The sequence below is a fragment of the Lathamus discolor genome, chromosome 19 (assembly GCF_037157495.1).
Source record: "Lathamus discolor isolate bLatDis1 chromosome 19, bLatDis1.hap1, whole genome shotgun sequence".
Taxonomy (NCBI): domain Eukaryota; kingdom Metazoa; phylum Chordata; class Aves; order Psittaciformes; family Psittacidae; genus Lathamus; species Lathamus discolor.
The window spans coordinates 3542174-3563414 of record NC_088902.1 but is presented as its reverse complement, the minus strand read 5'-3'; the positions used below and the strand labels follow the sequence as shown (position 1 = coordinate 3563414).

The 21241-nt window shown below is 56.5% G+C and overlaps 1 protein-coding gene across 1 annotated transcript; it reads right to left on the bottom strand.

The window, feature by feature from the left end:
• Positions 1-2714: 2714 nt before the first annotated feature.
• On the bottom strand, positions 2715-20242 carry WNT2B (Wnt family member 2B). The gene is made up of 5 exons (XM_065698092.1): positions 19916-20242; positions 7683-7903; positions 5646-5923; positions 4566-4830; positions 2715-3701 (listed from the first exon to the last, which is right to left on the bottom strand). Exons 1-5 carry the CDS (start codon positions 20077-20079, stop codon positions 3472-3474), a joined length of 1158 nt encoding a protein of 385 aa, XP_065554164.1. The 5' UTR covers positions 20080-20242; the 3' UTR covers positions 2715-3471.
• Between the last annotated feature and the right edge of the window lie 999 nt (positions 20243-21241).

Here is a 21241-nt window from a genome sequence, read left to right as displayed (position 1 = left end):
TTTGTGGCAGACCAGTTCCTTTCCGCATCTCCTCCGGTGCTCTTGTTTATTCCCTGCTCCTCATCCTGGAATTGTTGTGAGGGTGCCAAGGCTCGTAGATCCATGACTCTGAGCAAGGCAGGGTTTAAAGGTCATAGTCAAGACCATTAATAACAAGGTGCAAACGGCTGGTTTATATGTAATGTGAAGCTTTTTACTTATTTCATTTTTGCACTTTGGGGGCTCTGTTTGCTTATGGAGCACTTGGTGTCTGGTACCTATTTAGGCTGAGAGCAGGCAATTGGGTTCCTTCAGGCCTTCAGAGGAATGCAGAAAATTGTTCTCTGGTGTTGTAATTCTGCTGGGATAACTGGAGCTTATTTGTCTCTCTGCTTATTAAATGCATACTTGTCTTGAGGTCCTCTTCTTTTTTTCTGAGAAACATTGGGTGAATCCCAAGGACCACAAGTGAGAGGCAGATTCCAGGGGGAGGGGGAGAGGGAAGTGCCTGCACCTCTACAGGCTGCATCATCTGCCTCCAGTGCCAACAGGCTGGAGAGGTTAGATACGAGAGCAAACTCACTGAGAGGAAAGGAGACGGGGATGGGGCTCACACAGACACATGAATGTTACCCTTGTCCCTGCCCACAGATGAGACACCGAGGGAGGGAATGCACCTTCCAAGCTGCTCATACATGGGCGCTGTGAAGGCAGGGAGCAAGCCCCCACCCTAGTGCTGTGCTTTGAGCGGAGGACAGTGTTGGTAGCATGGGCAGGGAGGGCAGATGGGGTTTGTTCTCTGCCAGCTTCTGTGTAGTACCCAGCTTGCCCTGTTTTGCTGTTATAAAGGACTGACAGATACTTCCCTCTTCTGCAGTTAAGGCTGTACAGTGCGCAGGTGATGTGTGAGCTATTCTGATCTTACGGGTCAAAATCCTCTCAACACAGGTCATGCTGACAGCAGCAACCACACTGGTCTGAATTCACCCTGCTTTTAATAAAGGTGGATAGAGGGGAAGGGCAGCTCCAGTTTCTAGCTCTGCCTCTTGTCTCCTGGCTCCCTCCTCCCCTTCTCAAGCCTCCCAAGTGGGGTGTGCTCTGCATGCCCCAGCCCTTAGCACTGTAGCAAGAAGACAGTGATGAGGGATGCTGCTCATGTGCTTGGAATTTTCCTTATTTCCAGTTTCAGTTGCTGTACTGTGCTTTTTGGTGGGCCCTTCGGTGAGTCTGGTCATTGGGGAAAGCTAGAAAACACACCCACACTTAGTGCCTCAGTGAGGATGCATCCACAAGATGAGTGTGTGTCTCCAGTGGGGATCTGCTTGCTTTGGTTATTTCTGGGCAGTGACATTTTCCTTTCAGTCTGGATGCACTGAGCTGTGCAATCACATCACGGCCTCAGCAGCTCGGACCCTTCTCTTAAGGACCTCTTGATTTCTTTTCTAATTTGGCTGTAGACTATCATCAGTTCTAAACCAGTGTGACACAGTGTGTGACTATCGCATTCTCCTGCATTGACTCATGAGCTGAGATTCCAGAGCAGTGACCCCCTCACTGCTCGCTGGAGCAGCCCGTGGTGACTCGGCCGCAGTGATTCAGGATATGGAAGCTCCCACACAGGTCTGGGCAGGTTGTGCAAATGGGAGTCAATGTGCCCTGATGAATCTGACCCTGAGCTGGACCTGTTACAGCAGATGTCCCCCACAGGCCACATGAGCAAAGCCTTTTGTGTGTGTGTGAATGTGATGTTGAACCGAAGGGAAGCAACAAGGGGGTTTGGGACCGGGGTATAGGTGAGCAGTGCGTGTGCTCTGCATCGCTGCAGCTCTTGGTCTTATCACTTGCAACTTGGTCATGCTGCAACTTGATCTTATCACTACATCCATCCCAAAAATGGTGGTGTCACCTGGGCCATGGTGACATGAATGGCTGTTCTCACATGTGAGATAAAATAGCCTGAATTTCTATGGATCCTGCATTTCCAATGCCTTCTAACTCCTCCTGGGTGTCCCATCCAGCTTCTTCAAAGAAGGTAAGTTACTCTGAAGCTCATGGAGGAATTAATTCTGCTCCTTGTCCTTGAGCTCAGACATGCTTCTGGCTGGAGCGTAAGTAGAAGATGAGCTTACATAAAAAGCTCCCTGCACATTTTAGGTACATTACTTGAGGGGCTTGAACTGAGTGTTCCCTGATGGGACTGCAGCCTTCATAAACGTTTATAGATGGGAAACTTCTTGCTGAGGAGTGTGCTGAAGGGGAGCTTCACTGGGGCTCACCTGCAGGAAGACATCGACCAGTCTGCATTTCCTCTAAGTCCACAGTGGGACTTCATCTTGCACCGGCCCTTGGTGTTAGCTCTAGGGAACCACTGTATTTCTGATACCCAGGCTCTCTGGGTTTGCTCATAGTTGATGGTCTAAGTTTTTGGGGTGTTTGAGTTGGTTCTCTTTTTATGGGAAAGGTTTGGAAGCTAAACCAGCATCTCCTGCTTGACCCTGTGCTGTGTCATTACGTGTCCTGGAGTGTTGCTGCTGCTTAATAAGGATTCCCTGGGGCTTTTTACACTGAATGCCACGGCTCTGCCTTGTGGGAAATGAGGTGGGGAGCTCTGTGCTTTAGGAGCTGCAGGCACGTGGGTAGCAGAAATGCTGCCGGCTGAATCCTGCTCTGCGGAAGTGCCCAATGGGGTATGTAGGAACTCAAAAAGCAAAGAACGTAGTTTTCTGATACAGGTTTATAATGAACTTTGACTTAAAATAATAAGCAGTATACACAACATACAAGTGAGCTGTACAGAGACGCTGCTCTATCTGTTGACTCCAGAACCTACCAGTATGTTCACAGGTTGCTTTGCTCTCTCTATCCCTCTGGATCTGCCAGCACCTGGGGCTGGCCCTTGCCTCTGTGCAGTCCTTGAGGACTCAGTTTCAACCCACAGCTCCACTCATCGCCTTCGCTGGGGAGATGGGGAGAAGCCTCGTGCAGAGGTTGCTGGTGCTCAGTGCGAGGGATCATGGCACGGATTCACAACACCCTTCCTCTGGCCTTGCTGGAAAGTACAAGCAAGAATGCTTTCTGCAAGAGTGGATTATTCTGCACTAGTGGTTGTTTGCTGGTGAAGCTTTACTGCAACAGAAGTTCTCTGGGGAGGTGCACGTGTCCTCAGCCATCACATCCCGACCATCGGTCCTCCACATCCCTATCGGCTGCACGGCTCCTTTGCAGAGAGAGCGCAACCGGCAACGGCAGTTTCACAGTTTAAGCAAGGATTGCAGACTCCTCCCAGGTAGGGGATTAGTTTTGCTGAGCAAACAGAAGGGTCCACAGCACCTCCTGGGAAATGTAGTCCTCTTTAGTGCTTTGCAGAATTAATTAAATAAAAGCCATGCAGTTGAACTACAGCTCCCAGAACGTCCTGGCCCTCAGGGCACAGGGGTTTAAAACTCAGGAAGGGGAGGTGGCGGTGGGTTCTTCCCTCTGCGCTCCATCTCCTCAGGTCTGGTCCAACCACTCGGCCCGTTTGGGTGCCTTACACGTGTGCACGTCCACAGTGTCCTCGCACTCCTTGCAGCGCACAGCGCAGCACCAGTGGAACTTGCACTCGCACTTGGTGATGCGCGTGACGCGCGTGGTGTCGTACCCGCGCCCGCAGCACATCACCTCGCAGCCGTCCGTCCCCCGGGACATCTTGTTGCACACGCGGCCGGCCGTGCCCAGCGAGCCTGGAGGGGGGAGAGAGCGGGTCAGGGTGTTCCTTCTCCTCGTTCAAATGATGCCTCCACCCCTGCCCTGCGGTCAGCAGTGCTGAGATTGGGTATCACAGGCTACGGTTTGGGGTTTGGGATCATCCAGTTCCAACCCACCTCCATGGGCAAGGACACCTTCCGCTAGACCACATCACCCAACCTGGCCTAAAACACTGCCAGGGATGGGGCAGTTACCATTTCTTTAGGCAACCTGTATCTACCATCTGCACCAGAGACCTTGGCTACATGCCTTAGCAGTGGTGAGTTCTCTCTGTTTCTGTCACAGCACGTGCTGCAGCATGGTCCTACAGTGTAGCCCCAAAGCCTGGGCACTGGCTGCACGGAAGAGGCTGTTGATCAGCCGAGCCCCCACAGCCACCCTGAACCCCTGACCTGGGAATGCTCCAGGCTGGGAAACCACTGATCATCCCTGCAGGAGCCGAGCAGCCCTGCGGCCACCCTCCCTGCTCATCCCTCAAGCTGTGTTCAGAGGAGGAGCCGGCAGCCTGCTGTGAGAAACGGGCTCTTTATTGCCTCTTTAAGAGAGCTCTGCTCTGCAGGAGGCAGGCTCTGAGGAAATGCTGTGCTGCATTCATTGAGAGAAGCATCCTCAGTTTGGATCTTTAGCGGAAAGCCTGAGGATTATGGATAAATCCAGTCCTGGCTGCGCAGGGAACCCAATGCTCCAGTGAGTACTGACACTGGGTGACCCCCCACAGCACAACCCCACTGCGGACCGGGGCTTGCTGGGGGAGCTGACATCCCAAAGCAGCCCTGCCAGGCTGGGCAGGAGGGGAGGAAGAGCAGCTTTCGGGCCACAACTGGACCTTTGGCTTTTACCTGCTGACTTGTCCATCACGCAGTAATCGGGTGAGTTCTCAAAGTACACCAGGTCTGTTTTTGTGGGCTTCCTGAAGTTCTTGTTGGCCACGGTGAAGCCGGTGCCGTCCTGGTTCATGGTCACCTGGATGGCCCCATTGTATTTCTTCCTTAGGTAATCCCCTGTCTTTCGAAAATCTGACATTGCCAGCCAACAAGTCCTTAGTGTGCAGGAGCCGCTCACTCCATGGCATTTGCACTCCAGCTTCAGGAAGCGCTTCACAGCCTGTGGGAAGAGGGATGCTGTGAGGAGCGGTGGTCACCCTGGGTGTCACAAACCACATCTGTGTCTGCTCGTCCCTGGTGCAGCTTCTCAGCCCGCGCCTGTGTGAGACGGGGCCCCTAACCAGGGAGGGATGCTGCATAGGGAGGCTGGAGCAGCTCTGCTCTGGAGCCAGGCTGAGAGAGCTGGGCTGGGGCAGCCTGGACAAGAGAAGGCTCCTGAAGGGGAGACCTGAGAGCAGCTCCAGTGCCTGAAGGGGCTGCAGGAAACCTGGAGAGGGGCTTGGGACAAGGGCCTGTAGGGACAGGCCAAGGGGAATGGCTTGAACCTGCCCGAGGGGAGATTGAGCTGAGCTCTTGGGCAGAAGCTGTTCCCTGTGAGGGTGCTGAGGCGCTGGCACAGGGTGCCCAGAGAAGCTGTGGCTGCCCCATCCCTGGCAGTGCTCAAGGCCAGGTTGGACACAGGGCTTGGAGCAAGCTGCTCCAGTGGAAGGGGCCCCTGCCCATGGCAGGGGTTGGAACTGGAGGAGCTTTAAGGTCCCTTCCAACCTAAAGCACCCTGTGATTCCCATGGTCACTGATGCCAGCATCATCAAGGGCACGTGCTGGGGGCACAAGTAAGCAGGGTCCTGCCATCCTCATGGGGCTGTTCCCTGCGCAGACCATGCAGGGGCAGCATCCTGCTTCTGTCTGCAGTGGTACCTGCCCTCCCTGGACACGCAGGGCCCAGCTCCCATGCCCAGGCTGCTCTTACTGCCCATTCCCCTGTAAGAGATCCCGGTGGGATGCTGCCAACTCAGCCACAGGGGCTGCACTCACCATCCTCCCGCAGCGGTTGTTGTGCAGGTTCATCAGTGCCCGGGCATCCTTCACTTTCTTCTCCTTGGCATCCACGAAGGCTTTGGCAAACCGGATCCCGTAGTTGATGTTGTCGCTGCAGCCGCCCCAGTCGAACTCCCCACGCTCGTCCTTGGAGCGGCCTCTCTTGAGCGGGTCGCAGCCGCAGGACTTCAGGTCCCCTTGGCTGCACGCCCGCGTGATGGCATAGACCACGCCGGCCGAGGAGATGGCGTAGACGAAGGCGGCCTCCCTGCTGCCTGCCACAGGGAGAGGAACAGGGATGAGCAGGGAGCATGCCGGGCTGTGCCAAGGAGCATGGCACCATGCGGCTGGGTGAAAGCATCCCGCACACAGGGAAGACAAGCCCAGCCCCAGCTTCCCTGGCACCTTCCAGCCTAAGGGAAAGCAGCACCAGGGCAGGTTTAGATGGAGCCGAGGAACAATTCCTTCCCCAGAGGGTGCTCAGGCGTTGGAACAGGCTGCCCAGGGCAGGGCTGCAGGCACCGGCCCTGGAAGGGTTCACAAACCATATAGATGAGGCTCGCAGTGCCATGGGTTAGTGGTGGCCTTGGCAGTGCTGGGGAATGGTTGGACTGGATGAGCTTAGAGGTGTTTTCCAACCTGGTTGATTCTATGATTGTAAGGATATTTTCATGTGGAGCCTCAGGGCCCTGCAGCTCAGACGCTGGGCTGCTCTCAGGGCTGCCTGACTGGTCCCCATTGCTGTCCTGAAGCTTGGGGGCAGCATGGGTGCCTGTTGGTGCTGTGCCCACCAGCACCCTTCAGCCAAGGCCACCTCCGTCCCAGGGAGATGTGGAGCATGGGAGCTGGTGCCGGCTGTGGCCGGGCTTGGCTTGTCCCGCATGGCACAGCTTGCTGCCTGCTATTGTATGTCTCTGGTTTGAGTTCGCAGCTGGTTTTATAATGCTGTAAAAGAAGCTGCAAATCAAAACCATGTTCATCTTCATTCTGAGAGCCTTTGAAAGCAACTTCAAAGGCAGCAGAGCTCTCTTTGGGCCTCGCAGGATGGGGCTGTGGCAAGGAGCTTTCATCATTCCCCATCCTTTGCCTGGAGAGGATGCGAGCAAGAGTAAAGGTGCAGGCACAGGGATGGAGAGGCTGAGACGGGGCAGGCTGCAGCATAGTGGGGTGAATGCTGCATCCCAGTGCTTTCAGCCGCTTCCCTCTCACCAGCTCCTCTCTGGGGGTCTCCTCGCAAACTCTGCTGCTTGTTCACCCCACAGGGAGCTGCCCCATCCCCCTGCAGCTGGGAGCAGCCCCCCGCTCCCACTCCCGCTGTGGGGCTCACATGTCCTCCATATGAGCCCCTCCTGGTGAGTGGAAAGGCTCTTCCCGACTGCTTTGATTCCGAGGCCGCATGGCTGGAAGTGCCCCGGCACGTCACGGCGTGCAGCAGCATCTGTCCCGCAGTGCTGGGTTCTCTCCGGATCCCGGGGCCCGATTGCTGCTGGAGCCCACGGTGCTGCTCCTGCTCCAGAACCACCCTGTCCCTGTCCCCATCCGGCCTCTTCTCCTTGCTCCTTGGGTACATCCCTGCCTGCGCTGTACCCGACCCTCACCTGCAGCGGAAGGTCCCTCCCTGCAGGGTCTGTGTGCTCGGGCCCCGTGGCCGAGGTCCTCCTCCACCTCGGAGCCCGAAGCAAGGGCTGCAGCCGCGGCTCTGCCATGCAAGGGAGCAGCCCGTTCCCACGTGAACTGCTGAGTCCTGGCCAGCCCTGCTCTCCAAATATTTATATATCCCATTACTGTTTACATACGAGCCTGTTCTCTGGAGGTGTCTCCTCCTTCCCCCTTCTCCCCCAGTGCTCCCCCTGCTCCATCTCATCTGGTGCGGCTATTCCGAACGCAGCGCTCTGCTCCCATTACAGCTTGATTAATTTACAGGGAAAGGCAAAGCTCTCCTAAGGGAGTAATTCAAGCCACTGGGCACGGCAGCCCAGCGAGAGGAGAGACTCTCCCAGGGAGACAAGGCGGAGGGGATGGGGCAGCACCTACTTCGCAGCATGACCCGTCCGAAGACGGTGTGGTCCCGGTCCAGGGTGCTGCAGTTCCAGCGGTGGTGCCGGAACTGATGCTGGCATTCCCGGATCCATTCCTTGGCTCCCTCCCCGACCGACTGCATGATGTCAGGATACCTCTGGCACAGTTGCCTCTGCTTGTTCACCAGCCCTGGGATGTTATCGCAGATCACCCTCGCACCCAGCGCCCCGATGTACCTGTGGGATAGAACAGAACCACGTTATCACACTGCATGAACAGGGGGAAGCTGCAGGGCTCTGCCTCCCTGGGTCTTCTCTCTGCTGTGAAGGGGTTGATATTGAAGCCCACCTTTCCCTCTTTCTACCTGTCACAGCTGCTCTGGGCTCTGCTGAGGGCATCCCTCCTTGCAGCATCCCCTTGCTGTGGGTGAGATGCAGAGCCCTGCCTGTATCCTGCCTGCACCCTGCCTGTATCCCTGTACCTGCTTGGCTGCCCAAGGAGACCTGCCCACCGCTGTGGTTCAGACAGGCAGGATCCAGGGACAGGGCACTGCTGAGCCATCACAGCCACTTGGCTTTGGTCTTTGGGTTTAACAAAATACTGTGAGCTGCACCAGCCCAGGGTGGGTGAAGCTTTGCTCTGTGTGCACATGGCTGTGCCAGGGAGCAGGGGTCCTGCAGAGCCCATCTCCCTTCAGACGGCCACCTCTGGGTGCTGCGAGTTGTGGTGCTCGTGGCCCTGCAAGCCAGGGCTCTGTGAGCTCCTAGGGCAGAGCACAGGAACTTGCTGATGTGCAAAACCTCGCTCCCACCCTCTCCCCTGCATCCCAGCCCGGCCCTGCTGAGCGCAGCAGGATGGAGCCCAGCACAGGCTCTGCACGCTGGCTGGGGCACACTGCGGGGTCCATGGCACAGGCACCCGCACGATGCTCAGCCGGAAGAGGAGGAGTAGGCTTCACCTCCCGTTGCTGCAGTCCTGGATCACACTGCTCTGCATAGAATCACAGAACCCCAGACTGGAAGGAAATTCAAGGCTCATCTGATCCAACCTTCCTAGGCAAAGCATGACCTAGACTTAATGTCCCAGCACCCTGTCCAGCCATCTTAACAGTGTCTGATGTTGGGGAATCCACCGCTTCCCTGGGGAGATTATCCCAATGGCTGGTTGCTCTCAATGGGAAAAATTTTCCTCTTGTCCAGTCGGAATCTCCCCAGGAGTGGCTTGTGCCCATCACCCCTCATCTTTTCCATAGGACTCATTGTCAAAAAGGAGTCTCCGTCTTTGTAGCCACCCTTTAAATACCGGAACACAGTGAAAAGGTCACCCCTGAGCCTTCTCCAGGCTGAACAAGCCTAAACCTCTCAGCTTTCCCTTCATCCTGTGTGCATCCCTGCACCCTGCCTGCATCCCTGCACCCTGCCTACATCCCGGTCCCCTCCCTGCAGCACTGGGAGAGGGTGGGAGCTCGGAGCAGAAAGACAATGTACAGACAACAGTCTGGTAGAGCCTGGCTGAGCCCCACGGGCAGCGTTCCATAGACACAGGGAGGGACCCTGAGCTTTGCACCAGCCTGGACAATGGTGGCAACATGGAATTTTCCATCCCGGGCAGCCCTTGTCTGCGCCACCCGCTCATCCCAGCCAGGCAGCGGCGGCGTGTGCTTTGCTAGGGAGCACGGAGCTGTGGCTCTGGATGGAAGGGATGAGGTTTGGGTGGGATTCACATTTTTCACACACTCCCCCCCACCCCGACTGGAAGCAAGAACTTTCCTTTAATGAGAATAAAAAGCCATCAGCTTGGGCCATATTTCATTGTCTCTCTCTGGCCATGTTCTATCACTTCCATCAGCCCCAGAGAGAGCTCTGGGCTCAGGGAAGCCCTGGGAGCACAAAACGCAGTGGGATCCATCCCCTTTTCAAACATATTTTGCTTAAATGCTGGCAGAGACACAAGGTCATCTCAGGCTGGGGCTGAGGATAATAAACCCGGCCCCCCATGGCTCTGTAAGCCCCAACTTCGAAGGCTGTGAGCATTATTTTGCTCATAGCCTTTCATCCTGCAGCAGGGGGAAAAGGGAGGCAGCAGAAGCTCTTTAGGGCAGAAAAGCCAACAGGAGCAATGCTGCCCATGGGTGTTTAATTGCCTTGCTCATGCTGGGCTGCAGGAGCTGCCGGTACTTCCCGCAGGGAGCAGGACAAGAGGAGCATCCCACCAGCTGGGTGATGGCAATGGCCAGCGGTCTCGAGTGCGGCTGCAGAGATCCCGCAGGGAAGCATGGCTGGGTACCATGGTCCTGAATTCATTCTGCACAGCCTGGCTGGTCCCAGCAAGGATGGGAATGGCTGATATGTCCCTGCCTGTGCTGCCAAGAGCTGGGACAAGGCTGCAGGATGGAGGTTGCAGCAGTACAAAAGCTCCCCTTCCCTGGAGGAGAGATGCTGGGAAAAGCTGGAGAAGGAGGAGCTGCCTCCACAAGCGGAGAGCCACAAGATAATGCACCAACTACAGCACCCCTGGGAGACCAAGAGCAAGGAGAACCCTCCAGACAAGATAAACACCAGGCCCTCCCTTTGCACACGGAGCTAATTACGTCTGCTTAGTTCTCCTGCCAAATACTCAGCTCAGAGCAAACATTATCAGCAGGAGAAAGTGGAAGGAGACAGGGCAAAGGGCACCGACCGCCGACGGAGCACCAGTGCCTGCATCTCCCTTTGCTTGTGGCTGCCAACAAGCACTGTATCTGCTGCGGTACCTACAGGCACCCATGGCAGTGCATCCTGAAACCCACCTCCCGATGGCTGTGGCCATGTTAAGTGCCACGGCTCCTTCCCCTCTTGGAAAGGCTGGGGTTACCTCGGCAGGGCCGAGATCTTCCATTGCGTGAGAAATGCTCCAGTTGGGTTCAGCTCCTCTGAAATGGAGCGAGATGGGGAACATCAGAGAGTTCTGCCAAGCAGGATGGTGGCAGGGGAAAAAGCCCAAGCATTTGTTCTGTAGCGATGAAAGCATCCCTTCCGATTGTATCCCTAAAAAACTACGGCACTTGAAAAACACTGGAAGAGGAAAGACAATGGATGCTCCGAGCAGTCCCTGCCGGCCTTGTCAGAACTTCGGTTTTAACAAATGAAGTTGTGCTGGAAGTGGCAAATTCCCGTGAAATGCTGCACTTTTGGGGAAATCTACATTTTCACTGCAGGCAAAAAAGAACCCTCAAGCCCTGAGCTAAGATTCTGTGAGAAGAAACTCTTTCTGATGCTGGAGGCTGCTCCGGCTTGGATTCTGCATGGTCAGAAGGAGAAAGGCTGTGAGAGCCTGCAGCAAGGAGGAGCTGCGAGGGAGGCAGCTGATAATTAAGTGCATGTGGGGATAACGATCCCCCACCCTGTCAAATGGGGTTCCATGGGCTGCTGCCTCCTGTGAGGTCCTGATGTAGTAAAGCCCTTGCCTCGCCAAGCATAGAGCTGTTTGCTCAGCTCAGGACAGGGCTGGCACCAGTCCCTTTGGCAGCCTCTGGCTGTGTGATGCTGCACCATTTGCTTCTTGCAAATCAGCATCAACCACCAGCCTGTATTTCCCATTCGCTCCAGTTCAGCAGCCAAGAGATGGGTGTGATGCATGGGAATTCTCTGCTACCCCGTGTGGCACTGATTTCCCTTCCCTGTTCCCTGAGAGGAGCGGCTTGTGCAGAGCCCATGGAGGCTTCATGTTAGAAAGGCAAGTACTTCCAGAGCCTGGAGATGAAGCGTTCCTTGCTCCCTGCTAACCCTCCTTGCTCCCTGCTAACCCTCCTTCTCCCTACAAGCAATCTGCTGCACAGATGCAGCCCCTGGTGCAGCTGAAGCAAGCTCCTCGCTGGTTGCCCCACTGCACTGGGGGAGCAGGAGACAGGAGACAAGCATCACGTGTTGGCTCCCAGTTGTTGTTCTTGTTGAGAGTCTGCTGACTTCGACTCTTGTAAACAAGGCGAAACCCAAATTGCTTCTAAGATAAACATGCAAATCAGAGGCAGACGCATCTATTTACTTGGCAGCGTGCGTTTTGTGCTAACCCCCTTCCCCGGCGTGCCTCCGTGCTGAATGTGTCCTGCTCCCGGGCTTCCCATGAGAGCCTGACCAGCTCTGGGGAGACCTTGAAGAAGCCTTCCAATATCTAAAGGGGCTGCAGGAAAGCTGGAGAGGGGCTTGGGACAAGGGCCTGTAGGGACAGGCCAAGGGGAATGGCTTGAACCTGCCCGAGGGGAGACTGAGATGAGCTCTTAGGCAGAAGCTCTTCCCTGTGAGGGTGCTGAGGCGCTGGCACAGGGTGCCCAGAGAAGCTGTGACTGCCCCATCCCTGGCAGTGCTCAAGGCCAGGTTGGACACAGGGGCTTGGAGCAACCTGCTCCAGTGGAAGGGGTCCCTGCCTGTGCTGGATGAGCTTTAAGGTCCCTTCCAACCCAAACCGTTCTGGGTTTCTATGTTTCTATGTCTTGCAGATTCCTCAGAGCACAACCAAAGGCACTTCAGCAACAGGCAGGCAGTAACTTCTGCTGCTGAGCTGTTGGCAGTGATTGCGGTTGATGGCTAAAACTCTCCTGGCAGACCCAGCGGTTCCTGGCTCTCCAGTCCCCAAGAGGCAACGGCAGCGAAGCCCCATGGCTCGCACCACCAGCCACATGTGCAGGGCCGTTTCTCCAGGGAGTTGGTAAGTCAGCCCCACAGAGGCAAAGCTTTGTATCCCTGCAGCATTCCTGGCTGCCGCTTGTTTTCCATAGGGTCAGGACAAGCATTGCAGGGAAACAGCAGCCGTTGCAGGGCTGTGGTGGTTGCGGTGGCTGGGTAAAGCTCTGTGTTTCCTCCTAGTGCCTCATTGTGTGGTTTTGGTCATTGCCCATGTGTCAGTGTGGGGTGTGTGGGTTACAGGCTGCCGCAGCTGCCCTCCAACATCATAGAATCACAGACAGGCTGGGGTTGGAAGGGACCTTAAAGCTCACAGTCAGTAAGCCAGACGTGTCCTATGGTAATGCAGAGAGTTCATCCGTGGCAGGGTAACAGCTCTTCTTCCAGAGGATCCAAAACCATTTTGACACCTGTTTGTAACTCCTTCTTTGGCTCAGAGTAGGGCAGGAACAGCAGCACGAGGAGGATGCAGTGCCTGGGGGGCAGGAGATGCTCTGGCCAGACACAACACCATGAAGCCTGGCAGCGTGATGGCTTGGGTATCATTGACAGCTGCTCCTCCAACCAAAGCCTTGGTGCAGGAAACAGGCTCAGCTCTGACATCCCATCTAATGGGTTTTCAGCTTGAGAATTTCCCTTACATACTTATCATAGAACCACAAAATGGTCATACCCCCTTCACAGGGAAGAGCTTCTGCTCATCTCAGTCTCCCCTCGGGCAGGTTCAAGCCATTCCCCTTGGCCTGTCCCTACAGGCCCTTGTCCCAAGCCCCTCTCCAGGTTCCCTGCAGCCCCTTTAGGCACTGGAGCTGCTCTCAGGTCTCCCCTTCAGGAGCCTTCTCTTCTCCAGGCTGCCCCAGCCCAGCTCTCTCAGCCTGGCTCCAGAGCAGAGCTGCTCCAGCCCTCGCAGCAGCTCCGTGGCCTCCACTGACCTCACTCCAGCAGCTCCACGTCCCTCTTGTGCTGCTGCCTCAGAGCTGGATCAGGGCTGCAGGGGGGGTCTCACCAGAGATACTGACGCTGCCTCTCCTCAAGTGCAGGGTGCTCTCAGTTTGGGTAAGGCAAACTTAAACCACTGGACCCAGCCACGGGGCTCCAAACAGGCTCCTTTCTCACAGGCATTAAAGAGATGCTGGCAGCCTCGCGCTGCGTGCAGAGCAGCACTCGGGGGCTCTGACCTTGACCAAGCCATGTTTAAACAACAAAGGAAACCGAACCAAAAATGCAAGCAGGCATGAAAAGCACAAGGTGTTGTTCCTGGCCGTGTTAAGCGTGCCTGTCAACTCAGCATCCTCTGATTGCCGCTGCCTGCCTGTTACATGCAGCTCTCCCACCTAATATGATTCAGACAAATAACCTCAGCACCATTTGGAAGAAAGGCTGAGCTCAAGCCCCTCCACAGCTCCAGTGTGTGCCACCAGACACCCATGAGTTGAGCTGTAACTGGGGCTTGGTCCCGGCTTGGGGTGTTCCCTTTGGCACTGATTCTGCTCTTGCCCCTGCACGTGCTGTGCCATGGTCAGTGGTGAATGCTGGAGCCCCAGTCCCCATCTCCTTGGGTAGGAGATGCTCAGCCTCCTGTGCCATCCATCCCACAGGCTGGGGCCAAGAGCTTGCTTTGCACAGAGCCTCATCTCTGCTGACATCTGCTCCAAGAGCTCTGCCCTGGATATGGAGATGGGAGCGTGGTTTGGCTTCTTGGTGGTGTCAGAGGCTGCTGGAGCCCTCCCCCTGAGAAAACCGATCCACTTCCCCATTACAACCACTTTGATAGTCCTGAAAGATCAACTTGGGAGCCAAACTATCTTGGCTTCCATTCTCTTCCCATCCCATTGAGTCAGCACGAAATCTGTATTTTGGTGGGAGGCTGGAAAGACTTAGACAGTTATTGGAGACACCTCATCCAGATAGGATCAAATCCAACATCCCTGCCTCTGTGCCTGATAAAGAGCAAATTCCAGCATGCCTGGCAGCATTCACCTCCTCAAGTTCTTTGCATACTTCCCAAGGATGCTGCACTTTCCTTCCTCTGCTCTCCCTGGCTCTGGGCAGACAATTTATAGCCAACTGCAAAGCACTGTGGGTTGCAAGGTGCTATAGACATTTGAGATATTACTTTATTATTATAAATCCTGAGTATTTTATTAAGCCCCACTGGGAACAGAGCCATCCTGGCCTGCTGGAGTTGTTAACGCCTTGCAATGATTAATAGTCCTAATTTCCTCACTTAGAGCCACTACTCTGTATGTTGAGAGCGTTAGTCTCACTTGAGTAATTTGTAAGACCATAATGCTGAGCCGTTCAACCAGTGCCATTCAAGGGACATTTTCGGCACCTCGATCCTTTCTGTACCGCCCTTTTCCCAGTTGCCTTTGGTTCCTTGTCGCAGTCCCCTCTCTGTGGTTTTCCTGCTCCCGTCTGCAGCCACGGGATGTTGGTTTTGTGGGAAGGGAAATGCCGCAGTGCCCCAGACTCTCACTCGGCGCTGGGTGAAAGCTGTCCCTCGAGGGTGAAGAATGAATACAACACAAACTGCTCATCAAGAATATGCTTCATCCTGAAGTATCAATTTGGTTTCTCCCCCAGATCTCAAAGCACTTTGCTAAGGGGGGGAGGTAAAACAGTCTCTGGTGGTGCAGTAAGATGGATAATTCTTCCCTAGTCCGTGGCATCACTTTTGTGTTAGATGCGAGCTGCTCGGAGCCCAGCACACATCTCCTGGTGGGCTGCAGGCACTGCCCGAATTGTTCTTAGTGTTAGAAAAAGTGAATGAGCTTAGAAAAGCAGAAGGATGCTTTGTTCTGCGTTGCTTTGCAAGAAAGATTTCCTGTAGGTGAAAGTGACCCTAATGACAAATGAACTAAGAAACACAGTTGGGATTACTCTAACGGTGCGGAGTGACTGAGAGAACCCATCTGTTCGATACAGCCCAACCAAGAACACCAGGGCTGCTGCAGAGGCCACAGGGTTCATTCCCCATCAGTCTGACATTACTTTAAAACTGATTTTTCAAAGTGTGGCTGTGCGGGCAGCCGGAGCTGGGATAAAGACTTCCTGGTCACTGACCTCCTGCTTTTATTGCCATGCAAAATGCTCTGCAACAACAAATGTACAGGCAGTGTGAGCCCCCTGCAGCTCCCTTGTGCTCTGAGCGCTGCGCATCATCTCGCCATTGAGATGTCACCTTGCCTGTGACAGCACCGGCGCTGGATGATGAGCTACTCTGCATTGGTGGAGGAGGGAATAGCTCATCCATGGCATCACGAGCTGCAGAAAACAGTGCTCAGAGCCTCCTTATGAGCTGCTAGACTCTAGTGAAGCACTCCTGGTGCTGCTGGGGTCTGCCCGCTGGGCCTGGCACGGAGGGAGGCAGTGACCCCAGAAGGGTTACATGGCTGTGGAGCTCCTCCGTGCAGCTGTCTTTCCCTTGGCTTCATTTCAAACATTCCTACTGATGCTATTTCCCCTCCCACACACCTCAGTGTGGTGCCTGTTTAAGTAAGCCCCTGTATCCTATACCCACACATACGGGTGGCTCAATTTTTCCATCACTCTCTATGCCCATCCACAGCCCCTGGACCAGGACCCACCACTGGTGCCATGAGAGAAAAACATGGCAAAGCCCAGAGAGGAATGGCTGCAGGAGCACTGCTCCTTCCTATGCATGGCGGTAGGAAAATCCCCTTCTCCACCTGCAATGGGGGTGTCCTCGCCAAGCCCTTGAGAAAAGCTTGCTGCCAGCTCTGAGGGTTGACTCTAGCGCAGGGCATGTCTGCTTCATGCTCTGCCCTTGGTGTGTTCTCCGTGCCCATGAAACCTCTTCCCTTGGCCAAGAAGGGAGCTGGAGCATGGTGGCTCCTTAAGTCCGGACTAGAGCATCCGTAAGAGTAATGAGACAGGCACCAAGCACCAGGGTGCAGTGGAAGCCCCGTAACCTGGCGATGCCTTGAGGAGCCCCATGTGGCTGCCAGGCTCCTCCACACTCCTCAACCCGCGCCCAAGCTTGTGCTATCCTTCCTTCCCCAGATTTGTTTTATCTCTTTGGGAGCCTGATGCCTCCCATCTGCTCCAATGCCAGACGAAATTAAATATTTGTACTTTCCAAGGGCTGTGGTTAGCAACAAACAAGTTCGCTAACAAGGATTTGGTGTGCTGTTGGGGGGGGGCTGTTCGTGTGGGCTTGCAGGCAAGTGGGGACGTGTGAGGGTGGGTGCAGGGGGTGTGCGTGCGGCTTTGTGGACATTTTTCTTTAACCAAACCTTCAATTGTAAACGGCTTTCCACACCAGAGCAGCCAGCGGGGCTCTCGACAGCGAGTAAACTCTCCTTAGTTATTTACACCGCGCTTGTTTACCGCACGGGTTATGTTTATAAGCAACGTTTGTCTTATCTCCCAAAATCTTCCAGGAGGAATTTCAGAGGCCACTTTTGGGGCTCGATGGCCTCTCGCAGGGCATAGCCCTGCCCGGGCAGAGCTGCCGTCCCCTGGCCCTCGCTGTTCTCCCTACCCGAAGTGCGCTCAAGTGTAAACGGGATTTAGGGATTTTCCCCGTTGCATTCCTTCTTCATTTCAGTCTGTGTTTCAGTGGTATTCTGTTGCTTAGGAACGCTTTATAGTTTGGGAGCATTTCCACACGGATGATGCTCCCAGCCATCACGGTGGCCTCAGAGCCCAGGCAGTGCCGCTGGCCACAGCCACACCAGCCCTTCTGCCTGGCCAACGTTGCTCCCATCACTCCATGCTCCACACACACACACATGCACCCAGGGACACTTCTTCAAGAGCCAAATTTCCCTGATTCCTGGTGGTTTTGGGAGGCGGCGTGGGCCGGGCCTGACGTCACCTAAAATTAATAATTTGCAGTTGTTTAGAAGAAACATTTGGTTGATATTTCCTTCCCATGTCCTGCCATCGGAACGGACCCAGGGCTGGGGTTTTTTCCTGTTAATCTACTTTAAAAGTTGACTCCGAAAATGAGAAGCATTTCCTCTATTTCCACAAGTTTATTGTGTGTGAATCCCTAGAAGAATTTGGCAACAATAATAAAAATAAGGAGCGATGATGCACCACCAAATGTATTTATTGGAATATCAGTAGTGCTGAAGATGTGCTTGAAAACCTGGGTAAATCACGGAATGGCTTCTTCCCAAACCACAGCTGGTCAAGACCGTTTTCAGTAAAACACAATTGCATCTAAACACGGTATTTTATCAGCGCTGACATGTCCAGCAGAACCACCCATTTCAATATGAAGGAATTTCAATGAGGAATGTTCTGATCTACAGAAGAGAAAAGTATGATCAAAAATGGGAACTTTGAGTTTAGTGTATTTGCTTTCTACTTTTTGTTTGGTTTTGTTTCGAAAGCCACGCATTTAAGGCCCTTGGGATCAATTCTGCTTGCTGAAAACGTTAAAAGGACCCATGCCCCATGCTGGGCTCCAGCCCCAGCCGCCCCAAGGGCTGTCCCCGCTCTCATCCTGTCCTCCCCCGGCAGAGAAGCTGCCAGGCAGGGAGCCGGTCTGCAAGCTGAGACCACAAACTGCTGCGGGAGCTAAATCCAGCTTCCTCCAAATAAGCCGCAGCTATAGAGGCTTAAAATGCGGCTGGTTTTCCCCCGGCTTGTTGGGAAGAGACGTGTGCTTGGAATTAGGGCTGACACTGCGGTGGAGTCGCTGTGGGGAGAAGTGGGGTACAAGAGCAAGGAAAATAGGTGTTTTTCATGCTGCTCCTAAAGAAAGAATTTACATCCTTCAAGCAGCATTCAAGGGTTACCAGAACTGCCCGGCTCCGGGCAAATGATGCTGCAGCTACTCGATACTTCGTCCTTTTGAGCAGCTTCACTCCATTAACCCACTCCTCAGCTCTATTGAGCCTCTCTTCCCCCTATAAAAATGATATTGGGGTAATCCTCGATAATGAAGAGAAACCATCCAACTTCTCCACTACCCTATGACTCTTCCTTCCTCGGCTTTCAGCACATCAGCAGCATCCCCTTAGCTGCAGACACCATCGTGCCTTCACCTGCCCCGACGCGTGGGGCCATTGCGGCTGGCAGCCAGGCCAGCACTTGTATCAACCCGATGCTCCCCGACCATGACTCATTTTCTTGCCCAGCTATTCCAGTTCCCCATGGGCTCATCAGGCTGCGGAACTCCTCCTGGCATAGCCGGGAGCAGCACTGATCTTGCTGGTTTGCATCATGTGCCCCCCAACGCCCCTGCTGCTCTCAGGGAGCTTTTCCCCCATGGAATCCACCTTTTGTGCCTGGCTGCAACCCGCTGCCCGAGCATGTTCCCTGGGCTCCTGGCTCCCTCCCAGCCCCACAGCTTTCCCCTTCGCCTTCCTCACCCTTGGATCGCTCTCCAGGGATGCCAGCCGGGCCATGACTGCCACACGCCCAGACGTGCTCTCAAACACTAGGAATACTTGGGTTATCGGCACGACTACTAAGTGCTCCCGGGCCCTCGCAACGAGCTCCACGGTAGTTGAGGAATTCCAGAAACCACTTCTCTTTCAGCAGCAGATGGGTTGAATTTGATTAAGTTCTGCCTCATCCACTACAATGTGCTAATGATGATGAGATTGGCGTGGAAAACAGTGTTTTCCACAAGATTAGAGAGGACTTTTTAGGGTGGGGAGCGCTGAGAACTTTCCTGCAGCAAACTGTTTTTCCCTGTAGTGTTACTGAACTGCTGAAGCAGCACGGGGTCGCTTGAAAAACTTCACAGCCCTTGTTTTCCTAATTACTCTCATTCTGCATCCATGAATTTTCATTGTTACAGCAATCGGGACGGGAGGAGACTAGTTTCTAGAAGGTTGGTATTTTCTGTGGCATCGTATCTGTCTGTTACAGAGCCTCATCTTACCCAGACGAGGGAGAACGGCAACTTCCCAGTTTAGGGGAAGCTGCAATACGAGTACGCAGGGCAGCACCGCAGCCCGCGGGGACGCGGACTCCGGAGTGATGTCCGGGTTGCAACGGGCGAACCGGCTCGGGGCTGCTCGCCGCTTCCCAGGTCTACACCGCACCGAGGGCTAATCCCGCTCCCCGCCGCCGGCTTTCGGGGGGTCCCGGTGCGGGGGGCTCCGCTCCCCAGCAGATGAGGCAGGAGCCGAGGCAGGTGGCCCCATGACAAGTCCCGGCCGCGGGGGCAAACGAGGCCGTGGGAGCACGGCGGCGGCTGCGGTGCCGGGGCCGTTCGGCAGCTTGGAGGCGATGCCCCCTCTGCCGCTCCCGCTGCGCTTCCCCCGGAGCCGCGCAGGTGGAGCCAAGCGGAGCCCCGAGCCCGTTGTGCCGCGGGGCTCCAGCCGGGGCCGGGGCCCGCGATGCGCCCGGCGGTGCGGGGAGAATCCCGGGAGCCCAGGGTCCCGCTGCCCCGAGCGCTGCTCCCACCGCCGCACGTCGGGCGCTGAGCTCCGGCACTGCGGGGCTCGCAGCGCTGCCCCAGCTCCCGGCCAGGCTTCCCATCTCCATCCCTTTCTCCATCCCCTATTCCCATCCCCTTCCCGCAGCCGCTGCCCGCACCGCTCCCTCCGGCCGCAGCCCCGGGACCGTCGGGGCGCGGACCCGTCGCGGGGACTCACTCACCACCACGAGGAGTCGGCGCGGGGCGTCAGGGCGAGCAGGAGGAGTACGAGGGGGAGGCAAAGCCGCGGGGCCGCGCCCGCCGTCCGAGGGAAGGCTCCGCACTCCGCACGCCCGGGGGCCAAGGCAATCCCAGGAGACGCTTCCAGGCGGTTTGGGCTGAGCATATCTCTCCGGGGCGGGGTCCAGACGGAGAAATGACCGGGGAGGGGGGTCCTGCCCGCGCTCCCCTCGGGGGCACTGCCCGTCACGGCCCCGCGGCACGGCGGCCGGCTCCGCGCTGCTGAGCGAGCCCCGGCTGGGCCCCCGCTCCCAGGCGCATGCTGCTGCGCGGGGGGCGGCGGGGCCGGGCCGGGCCGGGCGGCGGCGGGGAAGAAGAGGGGGGTTGCTCCCCGCGGGGGCTCCGGGCGCTCAGCGGGGCCGGCACCCCCCGAGCGGTGCGGGACGGGCGGCGGGGCCGGGCCGGGCCATGGAGGTCCTTGGGCGGCGGGTGAGGACGCTCTGGGGATGGGAGCGCAGGGGCCGCGGCCAAATATTGACAGCGCCCGCCGTGCTCCGGGCTCTCATTGGGCAGAGTCAGAGGCGCGGAGCCGCCGCTCCGGCCGGACCGACCCCCGCCTCCCCAAGGGCACGTCGGACAGCCCCCTCCGGGCTCCTGCCCCCGCCGCCGCGCACCGGGGCCGCTCCCACCGCCGCGCCCGCACCCGCGGGGACGCAGCGAGGAGCCGCCGGTCGCGGCCGCCCCGTCGGGCTCCGCCCGGGGAACGCGGCGGGATGCCCGGGGCCGGGCCGGTTCCTCCCGCTCGCGTCCCGCCAGGTGTCACTGCTGGGTGGGAAACCGCGCTCCGACCGCCAGCGGCCGGTGCCGGTGCGGGCAGCGAGGGCATCCGGTGCCTTCGGGGCTGGCGGCCGGGAGGGACGCGGGGAGGGTGTCGGGCGCGGGGCAGCCCCGCAGCTGCACTGCGGACACGGGGGTTGTTCTCAGGACACCGCGGCGCTGCCTGGGGAGGTGATGCCCGCAGCGAGAGTCACTGCCTGCCTCCCCTGGTGCAGCGCCAGCCGCGCTCCTTCGTGCCAGTGTGGTGGGAGCTCTTCCACCTCTGCTGTGGCTGCGGGACAGGGAGAGCTGGTGGGTGTGCTGGTGGCTCTCAGCTCTCCTTCCTTCATCGCCCTGAACTCCCGGCTGGCAGCTGGGGAAGACCAGCCTTACCTGTGAGCTCTGTCTTCCCTATGCGGTCCCTGGCTGGCTGGTCCTCCCCCAGCCTGGAGGTGAGCGGGCATTAGCCTGCAGTGGGTACCCTCTCGTTGCTGGCATTTCCCACTATGCCT